General features: G+C 55.1%; 1 protein-coding gene across 1 annotated transcript in view; it reads right to left on the bottom strand.

Annotated features, from left to right (window-relative positions):
• Vwf (von Willebrand factor) overlaps positions 1-12381 on the bottom strand; it is an 87460-nt gene that overhangs the window by 72316 nt on the left and 2763 nt on the right. Inside the window, exons 2-7 of the mRNA XM_013023596.1 lie at positions 10574-10688; positions 10131-10339; positions 9453-9577; positions 2930-3146; positions 2240-2362; positions 659-770 (exon numbers count right to left, since the gene is read on the bottom strand). Of these exons, the coding sequence (XP_012879050.1) occupies positions 659-770; positions 2240-2362; positions 2930-3146; positions 9453-9577; positions 10131-10339; positions 10574-10688 (901 nt within the window). The remainder of the gene's footprint in view (positions 1-658; positions 771-2239; positions 2363-2929; positions 3147-9452; positions 9578-10130; positions 10340-10573; positions 10689-12381) is intronic.

Here is a 12381-nt window from a genome sequence, read left to right as displayed (position 1 = left end):
CTCTACCACTTGAGCCACACCTCCATTTCCAGCTTTTTGGTAGTTCATTGGAGATAAGAGTCTCATGGACTTTCCTGCTTCGAACCTCCATCCTCAGATCTCAGCCTCTTGAGTAGCTGGGATGACAGGCGGGAGCCACTGGCACCATTTATTAAAACATAGTTTGACAGCTAGAGACTTTGTGTATAAAGGATATTTCCCTTTCCTATGTTCTGTGCATATCTGTATTGTAATCCCAGAACTCTCTTACTCAACTTCCACAGACCAGTCCAGTCCAGTCCAGACCAGAACAGGCCCAGACCAGACCAGCCTAGAGAGTAGGCCCAAACCAGACCAGACCAGACCAGTCCAGACCAGACCAGACCAGGCCCAGACCAGACCAGACCAGTCCAGACCAGACCAGACCAGGCCCAAGTCAGACCAAACCAGTCCAAACCAGCCCAGACCAGGCCCAGACCAGATCAGTCCAGATCAGTCCAGCCCAGCCCAGACCAGACCAGTCCAGCTCAGACCAAACCAATCCAGCCCAGACCAGACCAGTCCAGCCCAAACCAGACTAGTCCAGTTCAGACCAAACCAATCCAGCCCAGCCCAGATCAGCCCAGGCTTTCCCCCACACAAAGCCCCTGGGCGGACCCCATGGTACAATGCACACTACCAGGTGTTGCAGTCCTGGGGGACGGAGGACCCCGGTGGGTGCCGCTTCCCGGCATGCACACAGGAGCACTGGGCAGGCTGCACGCAGCGGCCTTCGTCCAGGAGCTGCCCCTCTGGAGACGAGAGCACAGACAGGTGTCAGCATCCGCCCCCTGCACACTCCCCACGGGCCGCCCCCGCCTCAGAACCCCGAAGAACTCGTCCAACGCACAGGTATCCTTCACGCGAACGAGAGGGGAGGATGTTAGTGAACCGAGCGTCAGCTTGGAAAGCAGCAACTTAGAGCATCCGCCTGGCAGCTCGGTAAGCCCACAGGAAGACACTGAGTCAAGAGTTGTGTTCAGCCCGGTGTGGTAGCTCACACCTGTCATCCCAGCTACTCGGAAGGTGGAGATCAGGAGGATCACCATCCAAGGCCAGCAAAGTTGGACAGATCCTCATTTCAACAAACAGGCTGGGGGTGGTGGTACCTGCCTATGGTCCCCGCTATGCAGGAGGTCATAAACAGGAGGACCGTGGTCTGAGCTTGGCTCCTCACAAGAGTGCAAGACTCTAACTAAAAAATAATAATAATAACCAAAGAGCTGGAGGGGTGGTTCAAGTGGCAAAGTACCCCAGTGCCAGTGGCTCATGCCTAGCATCCCAGCTACTCAACGGGCTGAGATCTGAGGATCATGGTTCAAAGTCAGACCAGGCAGGAAAGTCCATGAGACTCTGATTTCCAATGAATTACAAAAAGAAAGTCAGAAGTGGAGCTGTGGCTCAAGTGATAGAGCGCTAGCCTTGAGCAAAAAGAAGCTCAGCACCTGGGCCCTGAGTTCAAGCCCCAGAACTGGCAAAAGAAAGAAAGAATGTTGCTTGGTAAGAAATGTACTCATTATCCTGCCCATGCAATTGTAACCCCTCTGTACAGTATGTTCACAAATAAAACAAAATTAAATTAAACAAAAAAAAGAAAGAAGGTGAGAGAGAGAGACAGAGGGGGGGGGAAGAAGGAAAAAAGGAAGAAAGGGAAGGAGGGAGGGAGGAAGAGAGGAAGGAAGGAAGGAAAGAAGGACGGAAGGAAGGAAAAGAAAGAAGGAAGATAAAGAAAAGAAGGAAGGAAGGAAAGGAAAAGAAGGAAGGAAGGAAAAGAAAAGGAGGAAGGAAGGAAACAAGGAAGGAAGGAAGCAACAAGCAAGAAATCCTCGCTTGATCCAGATTCTTCTACACAAAGACTTTAAGGGGGGGGGGACCTAAATAAAGGGCCTCTGAAGCTGGGCTCCGGTGCGCACGCCTGTCATCCCAGCTACTCAGGAGGCTGAGATCTGAGGATTGAGATTCAAAGCCAGCCCGGGCAGGAAAGGCCATGAGACTCTGATCTCCCATGAACCATCAGAAAACCGGAAGTGGCTCTATGGCTCAAGCGGTAGAGCGCCAGCCTCGAGCAGAAGAGCTGAGGGACAGCGCCCAGGCCCTGAGTTCAAGCCCCACGACCCACACACACACACACAGTGGCCTTCGTCTCCTTCGCCCCTGCCCCGGGACACTCTGGGGCCCAGGGTCCGGGGTCCGGGGTCTGGTGGATGCCCAGAAGCTTTACCTGGGCAGCTGCAGCCGTCCACGCATGTCTCGGGGCACGTCTCGCGCACGGGCAGGCCGTGGCAGGTGCTGGCACACGGCGACACACACTCCTTGTACTCCATACCCGCGGGGCACGCCGGGCCTGGAAGGGAAATCAGGGCCGTGCCCCCCCATCAGGCCCCGCATCTCTCCAGGCCGCGGGGGGTCACCACAGCCTATTAGCTGCCCCCCCGACTGTCTGCTCTGTTCTCGGGGTCACCTCTGTCCACTGGTCCACGTGGCCCCGGGGGACAGCCTCCCCCCCCCCAGGCTCTGCCCACCCTGGGGAGAACCTGACCAAGACTCTCGACACACTACGCCACCCCTTCATCTCCATCACCCGTTCTTATGCTTCTCGGGGTGACCCCAAATTCCTCTAGACTGGAGAGAGAGGCCTCGGGGTACCAGCCAGGAGTAGATGGGGTTCCACACCGCCCTCCTTCCCCCTGATCCCACCGCGGTGGTCTGTCCCCAGCCGGGCGTCGTGGCTCCCGCCTGGCATCCCAGCTACTCGGGATCACGGTTCAAAGCCAGCCTGGGCGGGAGCGTCCGTGAGACTCTGATCTCCGGGGACCTACCCCCTGGGGCCAGGTGGGCAGTGTGGGGCCCGAGGGTGGCCGCAGTGGGCGCTGTGATCCCGGCCAGGCCAGGGTGGCCGGTGGTGACTCACGGCAGACGCTGAGCTCCGTCCAGCCGTCCAGCACCAGGCCCTGGTGGGCACAGGCGCGGGCGTACTCCAGCAGGGCGGGGCACGCGCACGCCGGGCCCCGCGAGCACGCGCACAGCGTCTGCTCACACAGGGCCACGAAGGGCTCGGGGTCCAGCCACGGGCGGCAGCGTGCGAAGGCCGAGGAGCTCGTGAGCAGCTGGCACTGCTCCCACGGGGCCTGGGGGGCAGGAGGGGGCTCAGCTGGGCCCAGGGCCTGCAGCGGGGGGGGGGAGCAAGGGGGAGGGGGAGCAAGGGGAGGGCGGCGCACGCCTGTCATCCCAACCACTCGGGAGGCCGAGATCGGAGGATCGCAGGGCGAGGTCAGCCCTGCCGGGACAATCTGCAAAGACTCTTATCTCCAGTTAATCAGGGGAAAAGGTCAGAGATGGAGCCGTGGTTCAAGGGGTAGAGCACCAGCTCTGAGTGAAAAGACGAAGGGAAAACGACCTGGCCCCAGGTTCAAGCCTCACTCCACCCCCAAAAGAAAGCCATCGGTGGGCTGGGCGGGTGGCTCAGTGGTAGAGCGCTCACCTCGCACGCGTGAAGCCCTGGGTTCGATTCCTCAGCACCACGTATGCAGAAAAAAGCCAGCCTTGAGCACAAAGAGCTCAGGGACAGCGCCCAGGCCCTGAGTTCAAGCAGGAGGACTAGGAAACACACACACACACACACACACACACACACACACACACACACACGCACACGCCTGCAGGCCTGTGCCCACAAAGGCATCCATTCTTCTCTTCTGTCTGCTAATCCCTCCTGCAGGGATGCCTCTGGGCCTGCTGACGAGCCCCTCCAGCCTCTCCCGGCTCCAGGGCTAGACATCAACTCCTCTGTCTCCCCTCATCTCCTGTCTGCGGTGCCAGATCCAGCTCCCCCCATCGATGACGTCACACACGCACGCACACGCCTGTGCGTGCACCCAGGGGACGGTGCCCAGAGCCAATTGTAGCCTGGCTTAATCCCATTTGAGGCTCATCAGCCAAGGCCAGGCCCCGTTCCCTGGAGATAGGAGACTGGCCTGGAAGAAAAGAAGCAAAATGAAGTTCATCTCCCCAGAGCTGGGCAGACAGGGAAGAGAGAAGAGGAGGGTGGGGGGAGGAAGAGAAGGAAGAGGAAGAGGAAAAGAAGGGGGAGGAGGAGGGGGAGGGGAGGAAGGAAAAGGAGAAGGAGGAGGAGGAGGAGAAGAAGAAGAAGGAGAAGGAGGAGAAGGAGAAGGAAAAGAGGAGGAGGAGGAGGAGCAGCAGCAGCAGCAGGAGAGGAGGAGGAGGAGGAGGAGGAAGAGGAGGAGGAGGAGGAGAAGGAGAAGAAGAAGAAGAAGAAGAAGAAGAAGAGGAGGAGGAGAGCAGGAGAGGAGGAGGAGGAGGAGGAGGAAGAGGAGGAGGAGGAGGAGAAGGAGAAGAAGAAGAACAAGAAGAAGAAGAAGAGGAGGAGGAGGGGGAGAAGAAGAACAAGAAGAAGAAAACAAGAAGAAGAGAAGAAGAAGAAGAAGAAGAAGAAGAAGACGACGAAGGCAGCCAGAGTCCCCAATGTCAGCGATAGTACTTGTTGCCAAATAGCTGAGTAAGGAGAAAAGTCTGGGGGGGGGAGGGGGCAGAGGGACATTCCAAGGGTAGACACTGAATAAACAAAGAGAGAGTCTAATATATAAAGATGGAGATTGTTCGTCCGGGCCTGGTCTTTGCAGCTCCGGGGTAGGCGCCCGAGCTGGGTTTTAAAAAGTGGGTTCAAGAATTCCTTGCTGGACAATAGGGGCTAGTTTCTCGCTGGTCAGAATGCAGAGTGAGTAGGTTGTTGGGTCTATTTATAAATTGCTCACCCACAATCCAAGATTCTGAATCACAATGATTCCTTTTTTTTTTTTGGTCGGTCGTGGGACTTGAACTCAGAGCCTGGGCGCTGTCCCTCAGCTCTTCAGCTCAAGGCTGGCGCTCTATCACTTGAGCCACAGCACCACTCCCAGTTTTCTGGTGGTTCACTGGAGATCAGACTTTCCTGCCTGGGCTGGCTTTGAACCACGATCCTCAGATCTCAGCCTCCTGAGTAGCTGGGATGACAGGCGGGAGCCACCAGCACCCGGCTCACAGTTAAAGATTTTTGACCATGAAACCCAAGAGATATTGTATATTGTTGGGTTTCTGGGTGGAGTGTGTTTTTTGCAGTGGTGTTGCTCGTTTGATTCTGGTTTGGTTTTGTTGGTTGTTTGAGCAGAAGGTATTAAGATTCTACCCGATCTGTAAGTGTTGATTCAAGACCCGATCACCCAACAATACGAATCAAACCGAGAAGCAATTCTCCAAAGCGCTGAATCGGATGAGGTTCCCTGGATGGAAATGATCTCCCTCTCTGCCTGAAAGTTCTTCTTCTAGCTCACACTGAGCAGAAATGATCACAAGTGTTGACTACACCTTTGTGAACAAACAGCCCCAAATGAGGGCCCCGAGGGGTGAATTGCTTTGTCTCCTACAAGTACCTCTCCAAGCCATCCAGGGAAACACTTTCCAGTTATTCCAACACAACACCGGTGCTGCAAATATTAGCTTTGCAGACAGGTGATTTCCTGAGAGAAAAAGCAGGTGTCAGGGTGGCTGGCTCCAAGGAGAGGTAGAACAATCCACGGGGGAGGGGAAGGCTGGTGAACACACAAGGACGTCTACAGCAAGCGACAGAAAGAATGGGTTGTGTTTGGCCACTCAACACCGAAATTCAGAGATGAGAAGGGAAAAACAGGAAATGGGGGCTCTTGTGGGGAGGAATAACTTCCAAATCAAACCCAAGAAATCCAGGGTGAACCGATTGTGTGGCCCCAGTATTCAAGATGATGGGGACTGGCCCTGAGCTTTCCAATGGATGCAAAAGGAAAGAGGGAGGGGGTGTCTAGCAGGGAATTGGGGGGCTGGTGTAGGACTGGGGTCCCCAAGATGCTTGGAAAGATTCCCAACAAGGGTGTTCCAAGGATTTGACTCTTCCAAGTAAAGGCCAGCAGGGCCGCGGTGCTCACGCCTGTAAGCCCAGCTATCTTAGGAGGCTGAGATCTGAGGATCATGATTCAAGACCGGGCAGGGGAGACTTTTCCTTCCAATGAGCCACCAGCAAGCCAGGAAGCAGAGCTGTGGCTTAAGTGGTCAAGCAGCAGCCTTGAATGGGAAAAAGCTCAGGAGTCTGGTGCCCCCAGGTCCTGGGTTCAAATCCAAGTACTGACACACTTACACACACACACACACTACTTGAGGATTTTCCTTTTTTCTAAAACGTGCATGGTCTAAGGTGAGTTCTCTGAAAATTAACATCAGTTATGTATTTCCTGAGGCTTGGGGCTCTCGACTCCCGCAGAAGTTCGAAGGCCCAAGGCTGGAAAAGCTGACAGTGAACTGGGAAGTCGACACCCGTGAGTTCAGTCCGAGCATACCCCAGCCCATTGGGGCTTGTTTGCAAAGCCAGGCATCAACTCCATCCCCGAGGAAAGTGAGGTGACCTGCCACTCAGCCCCGGAGACGCGGGGGAATCCTTCACCGAGGACAACTTGGAGTCCAGGCAGGCTCCCAAAGTCCCCAAATCACCGAGGCCAGCACCAGCGAAGGCAGACTGCCAACAACTCACCCAGGCCGCCTTAACCACCTCCCGGAGAGGCCGCCAAGTGGCTCCCGGCCAATGAAGGAGCCTCAGCCCTGGACAGCCACAATCTGATTGGCTAAGCCCTGGACCACCACAATGTGATTGGCTAAGCCCTGGACCGCCACAATGTAGATTAGTGGAGACCTGGACGGACGGCCACAATCTGATTGGCAGGGGCCTGGACAGCTACAATGTGATTGGTGGACACAATGTGATTGGCAGGGACCTGGACAGCCATAATGTGATTGGCGTGGACATGGACAGCCACACTCTGATTGGCTGAGACCTAGACTGTCACAGTCTGATTGGCAAGGACCTGGACAGCCACAGTCTGATTGGCTGAGACCTGGACAGCCACAATCTAATTGGCTGAGACCTGGACAGCCACAATCTGCTTGGCGGGGACCTGGACAGCCACAGTATGATTGGCTGAGACCTAGACAGCCACAATCTGCTTGGCGGGGACCTGGACAGCCACGGTCTGATTGGCTGAGACCTAGACTGTCACCGTCTGATTGGCAAGGACCTGGACAGCCACAGTCTGATTGGCTGAGACCTGGACAGCCACGGTCTGATTGGCGGAGACCTGGACGGCCACAGTCTGATTGGCGGTACCTAGATGGCCACAGTCTGATTGGTGGAGACCCAGACAGCCACAGTCTGATTGGCTGAGCACAGAGCAGGCCTCTCTTCTTCTACCTGACCGCAGGGACGCTCTCTGGGAGACGGAGCAGGTGCACTTGGAGCCTCATCTGAACTCTAAGAACTGGACACTCGATTCCTTAAGCTACTGCCTGGACAGTGCTCGGTAAGGGCATCAATGCACCCAGGAGACAGAGGAGGAAAGTGGGGGGAGGCATTTCCAGAAGCCAGCAAAACCTCTCTGCTTCTCTCTCCCTCCTTCCCTTACTCTCCCTCCTCTGCCCTGTCCACCCCTCCCCTCACACACGGTGAGGCCCCTCCTTCCTGCTCTCAACAAAGAGCACATTTGTCAAACACTCATGCTGCGGGCCGGGCTGCGCTGGCCAAAAAATAAATAAGAGAGATTACATAGATGGGCCTTCAAGGACACCATTGCTTCCCCTACACACACACACACACACACACACACACACACCCTGCCTTGGAGGGAGGAGGCAAATTTCCACCCACAACAGAACTGCATGTTTGGAAATAGAAGAAGGAAGGAAGGAAGGAAGGAAAGAAGGAAGGAAGGAAGGAAGGAAGGAAGGAAGGAAGGAAGGAAGGAAGGAAGGAAGGAAGGATTGTTTTTAAATCCTTCTTGCTGTGCACAATAGTTCAAGGGAGAAAGAGACTGGGGCCTCCATCACGGGGCCTCCGTCACTGGGCCTCCATCACCGGGCCTCCGTCACCGGGCCTCTGTCACCGGGCCTCCATCACCAAGCCTCCTGACTGGGAGGCAGCTGTCAGACCTCTCCCTCTCCCACCAACCCTAGGCCGTGCTTTGCTTCGCAGATGACATGCATTATCACCAGGAAGAGGAGGCGACCAAGAAGACATCTTGGAACTTATACCCAAAGTGTACGTGCACAAAGGCCGACACATGGCACACCTTACTCCACTCTCCAAGCTGGGGCTCCAGTGGGGGGGGAGGGGACTGGGGGAGACACACAGCGCAACTGGAAAGTGACCAGGGCACACACATCCTCCTCCTCCTCATCCTTACCAACATCATCCTCATCATCATCACCGCCGCCACCAGCATCTCCATTACCATCTTAGTTGTTCAAACGCTGCAGCTTCGTGGGTTTAAGAACAACGTACACACACGCACGCACGCACACACACACACACACACGTCTTTCTAATTTCCGCCAAGGCCCCTGGCAGTCACTACTCCTGGCTCACAGAACGCATGCGCCTTGCCCACACTTCCAAAGCCATTGTAAATGGCCTGAGCCAGCCCTGAGCACCAGGCCAAAGCCAGGGCGGAGAGGAACGGGAGGGACAAACCTTCCAAACTGAAAAAAAAAAAAAAAACAAGAAAAGAAAGGAAGAAAAAAAAAAGACAAGAGGCAGCTTCCCCTTCCTCACAAACCACCTCCTCTGGGTGCTGGAGCTCAGTCTCTCTCGCTAGGCGTGCTGGGCCATGAACCAGGTAACCCTTGGTCGACCAGATGGAGAAACAAGCAGCGTGGAATCAGGGTTAGAATGTCTACAGGGGGGAAGGCTTTGGGGACGGGTTTGTTTATGAGCTGGGAATTCTCTGCACAAACAAGATAAGCACCTGGGTTTGGCCCCAGCCCGAGACCTTTTCCTGAGCCCTGAGCCCAGCCCAAACACTGCGTGCTCCGAGGTTCAGAAGTTCAAGGTGTTCCGTGAGCATAAAGACATACCAGACGAGTCACCAGCTAATCAAGAAGCCTTCCTGTGTTGAAGTGCTGTGTGTGTGTGTGTGTGTGTGTGTGTGTGTGTGTGTAAGAGGTTGTATTTCCAAAAGAGGAGAAAGCCAGGCACCGGTGGCTCCCGCCTGTCATCCCAGCGACTCAGGAGGCTGAGATCTGAGGATCGTAGCTCAAGGCCAGCCTGGGAAGGAAAGTCCGTGAGACTCTGATCTCCGGTGAACCAGCAAAAAGCTAGAAGTGGCGCTGTGTAGCTCAAGGGGTAGAGCGCTAGCCTTGAGCCCAAAAGCTCAGGGATGGTGCCCGGGCCCTGAGTTCAAATCCCACCAAAAAGAAAAAAGAAAGAAAGGAAAAGATCAGCCAGAGTAGCCCACAAGTGGACCCATTCCTTGTCCCCCTAGAAAGAGAGCATGAACCCAGAGAGAGAGAGAGCGCCCATGACCGGCTTCCTCTTAGCACAAGCCACACACAATCAAGATGGCGCCCAGCCCCGCTGCACCCACCTTTGGCATCTCCACAGAAGAGCTGTTGCAAAGCATGCTGGGAGGGGATGCGCGCGGACACCGCTGCTCTTCGCCGCTCAGGGCCCAGGAGTTGGCAAAGTCATAGGGGTCGGAGGTCAAGATGCCTGACCAGAGAAGTTTCCAGAAGAAATGACGCATTAGTCCAACTAGAACTCCAGCATCAACTAGTAAATACCCAAACAGGGCAAGGCTCTGAGTTCAAACCCCAGAACCACACACACACACACACACACACACACACACACACACACACACACACACACAGATTTCACCCATTTGCTTGGCAGAAGATGCAGGAGAATCTTCTCAAACCATCTAGAATCTACCAGCCATCTACCACGCAGAATTCCCTGTGACTATGGGAAATTCCATGTTGAACCTCAAGTCAAGTGTGAGGAGATCCAAAAAATGTATGATGATGCTGGAAGAGGTAAACTGAGGAAGCAAGCCCCACTGGGGAGGAGGGCTGGTGATACTGGTGTTGGTTTAAGAGGAGGTTTGGGGGGGGGCTGGGCTGGGTTTTTGTGTTTCTGAGATCAGGACTCGAACTCAGTATCGGACCCTTCAGCTCAAGGTAGGCGCTCTACCAGCTGAGCCACGCCTCCCGCCCCCATGAGGAGGTTTTCAGGATTATGGAAGGCCACAGCAGAATCCTACCCTCTTGGGTCCTGAAGTCGTCTTCAGCGAAGACGTTGAAGTCGCCGCACAGCCCGCACGTCTTGTTGAACAGTCGGTCTGAAAACTGCACCTGGAAATTGCCACTCGTGTCCATCCGGGCCACGAAGCCGTAGGTCTCGCTGGATAGCCTGTAGTACCCCGCCTGCGTTTCCAGATACAGCCCGTGGGAGGCGTACGGCACAGAGACACTGTGGGCGAGAGGACCAAGGACACACTGAGAATCGCGCTTGGCCGCCGGGCGCCCTGCAGCGCACGCCTGCAGTCCCGGCTAACAGACTCCTGTCTCCAGGAAACCACCGAAAAGAAGAGCCGGGCGTTGGGAGCTGTGCGTGGCTCAAGTGGTAGAGAGCCAACCTTAAGAGGAAAAAGCTCAGGTCAAGTCCTAGGTCTGGCGCACCACCACCCCCCAGCTTTGGACGTACTTTTGCTCTCCTTCCTTCATGGTTCCATTGGCAAACAAATGAAGGTCAAAATACTCCCCGAGATACACAGACAGACCCACTCGCTGGCCATTTTCAAAGTCTCCTGAAAGAGAAAAAAAAAGTCAGTACGTCCCCCCCAAAAAGTTAATGCTTTATTCATAGGACCGTAATCCTAGCAACTCGGGAGGCTGAGATCTAGAGGATCATAGTTCGAAGCCAGCCTGGGCAGGAAAGCCCATGAGACTGATCTCCAGTGAATCCGCAGAAAACTAGAAGTGGTGCTGTGGCTCAAGTGGTAGAGCGCCAGCCTTGAGCTGAAGAGCTGAGGGACAGCGCCCAGGCCCAGAGTTCAAACCCCAGGAGCAACCAAAACAATAAATAAATAAATGGAGGAACAGGATGCTCTTGGGAGAACAATGGAGCCCAAGGTATACCAAATCTGGGTTCCTCTCCCTGACCCCAGGACCTTGACACGTGCGCGCACACACACACACACACACACACACACACGTGTGTGTGCATTTAGTGTCAACCTTCATCTACACGTTATCTTCTCTTGTAGCACCGAGCGGTAGGAATGCGTCCCCAACCCCAATCACCCCCAAAAAGTGTTTGGTCTCTAGGCCAGTTCCACCCAGAAAACCTGAGTTCCCAGGAAAGCATGGCTGAACCGAGAGCAAAGCATCCCAGGAGAGCAATGGCGGTGCTCGGCTCGGCTCCCCCTGGGCTCCGCCCCGAAGCCAGGAAATCCATGCCAACCTTTGGGGGGTGTCAAAGGAGGGTGGGGGGTACCCCTCGGGGAACCCAAGCGAGGTGAATGCTCCCTGAGTCTGTCTGTCTCTCTCCTCTGTCTCTGTCTCTGTCTCTTTGTCTCTGTCTCTGTCTCTTTGTCTCTGTCTGTCTCTGTCTCTGTCTCTCTGTCTCTATATCCCTGTCTCTCGGTCTCTGTCTCTATTTGTCTCTCTGTCTCTGTCTCTGTCTCTCTGTCTCTTTGTCTGTCTCTGTCTCTTTTGGTCTACCTTGGTTCTCTGTCTCTCTGTTTCTTCTTCTGGTTCTCTGTCTCTGTCTCTCTGTCTCTTACTCTTGCTTCTCTGTGTATCTCTGTCTCTGTCTCTCTGTCTCTGTCTCTATCTTTCTATCTCTGGCTCTCTGACTATCTGTCTCTTTCTCTCTCTGTCTCTTTGTCTCTCTGTCTCTGTCTATCTCTTTCAGTCTGTCTGTCTCCCTTTCCCTTTCCCTTTTTCCCTCTCTCCCTCTCCTCCTCTCCCTCCCTCCCTCTCCCTCTCCCTCTCTCCTCTCCTTCTCTCTCCCTCTCTCCTCTCTCCCTCTCTCTCTCTCCCTCCCTCCCTCTCCCTCTCCCTCTCTCCTTCTCTCTCCCCCCCCTCACACTTTTTGTGTAAGTCAGTCTAGATCATAGTCTAGTCCTGAGGCCAGGACGGCAGGCAGCCCCACCATGCCCGGCTTTCTTCTGTTTTCTTAGCATGGGCTCGTGACCTCTCATCCAGGTTGGCCTAGAACCCCAATGCCCCTATCTCTCGGGAAGCCAGAATTGCCTGGGGGGGCAGTGGGGAGGGGGAGTCTCTCCATGTCCCAAAGCTCCTTCTAGATCACATCCTTCCCTGTGCTCTGATTCAGGAGCTGGTGCGTTGCCTCTCCCCAAAGCAACCATTCAACCCCAAGAGTGGCATCCAGAGAAGCTTCTAGAAGCCAGAGGCCACCGGGGGACCATGCTCCTCTGGGTCTCCAGCAGCCATCTCAGAACTCAGGCATGATGGGAGACACGTAGGCTGCCCTTCACACCGTGGGGG

The sequence above is a fragment of the Dipodomys ordii genome, unplaced genomic scaffold (genome assembly GCF_000151885.1).
Source record: "Dipodomys ordii isolate 6190 unplaced genomic scaffold, Dord_2.0 Scaffold69, whole genome shotgun sequence".
NCBI classification, from domain to species: domain Eukaryota; kingdom Metazoa; phylum Chordata; class Mammalia; order Rodentia; family Heteromyidae; genus Dipodomys; species Dipodomys ordii.
The sequence above is the reverse complement of the archived record's forward strand: the minus strand, read 5'-3'. Positions and strand labels throughout refer to the sequence as shown.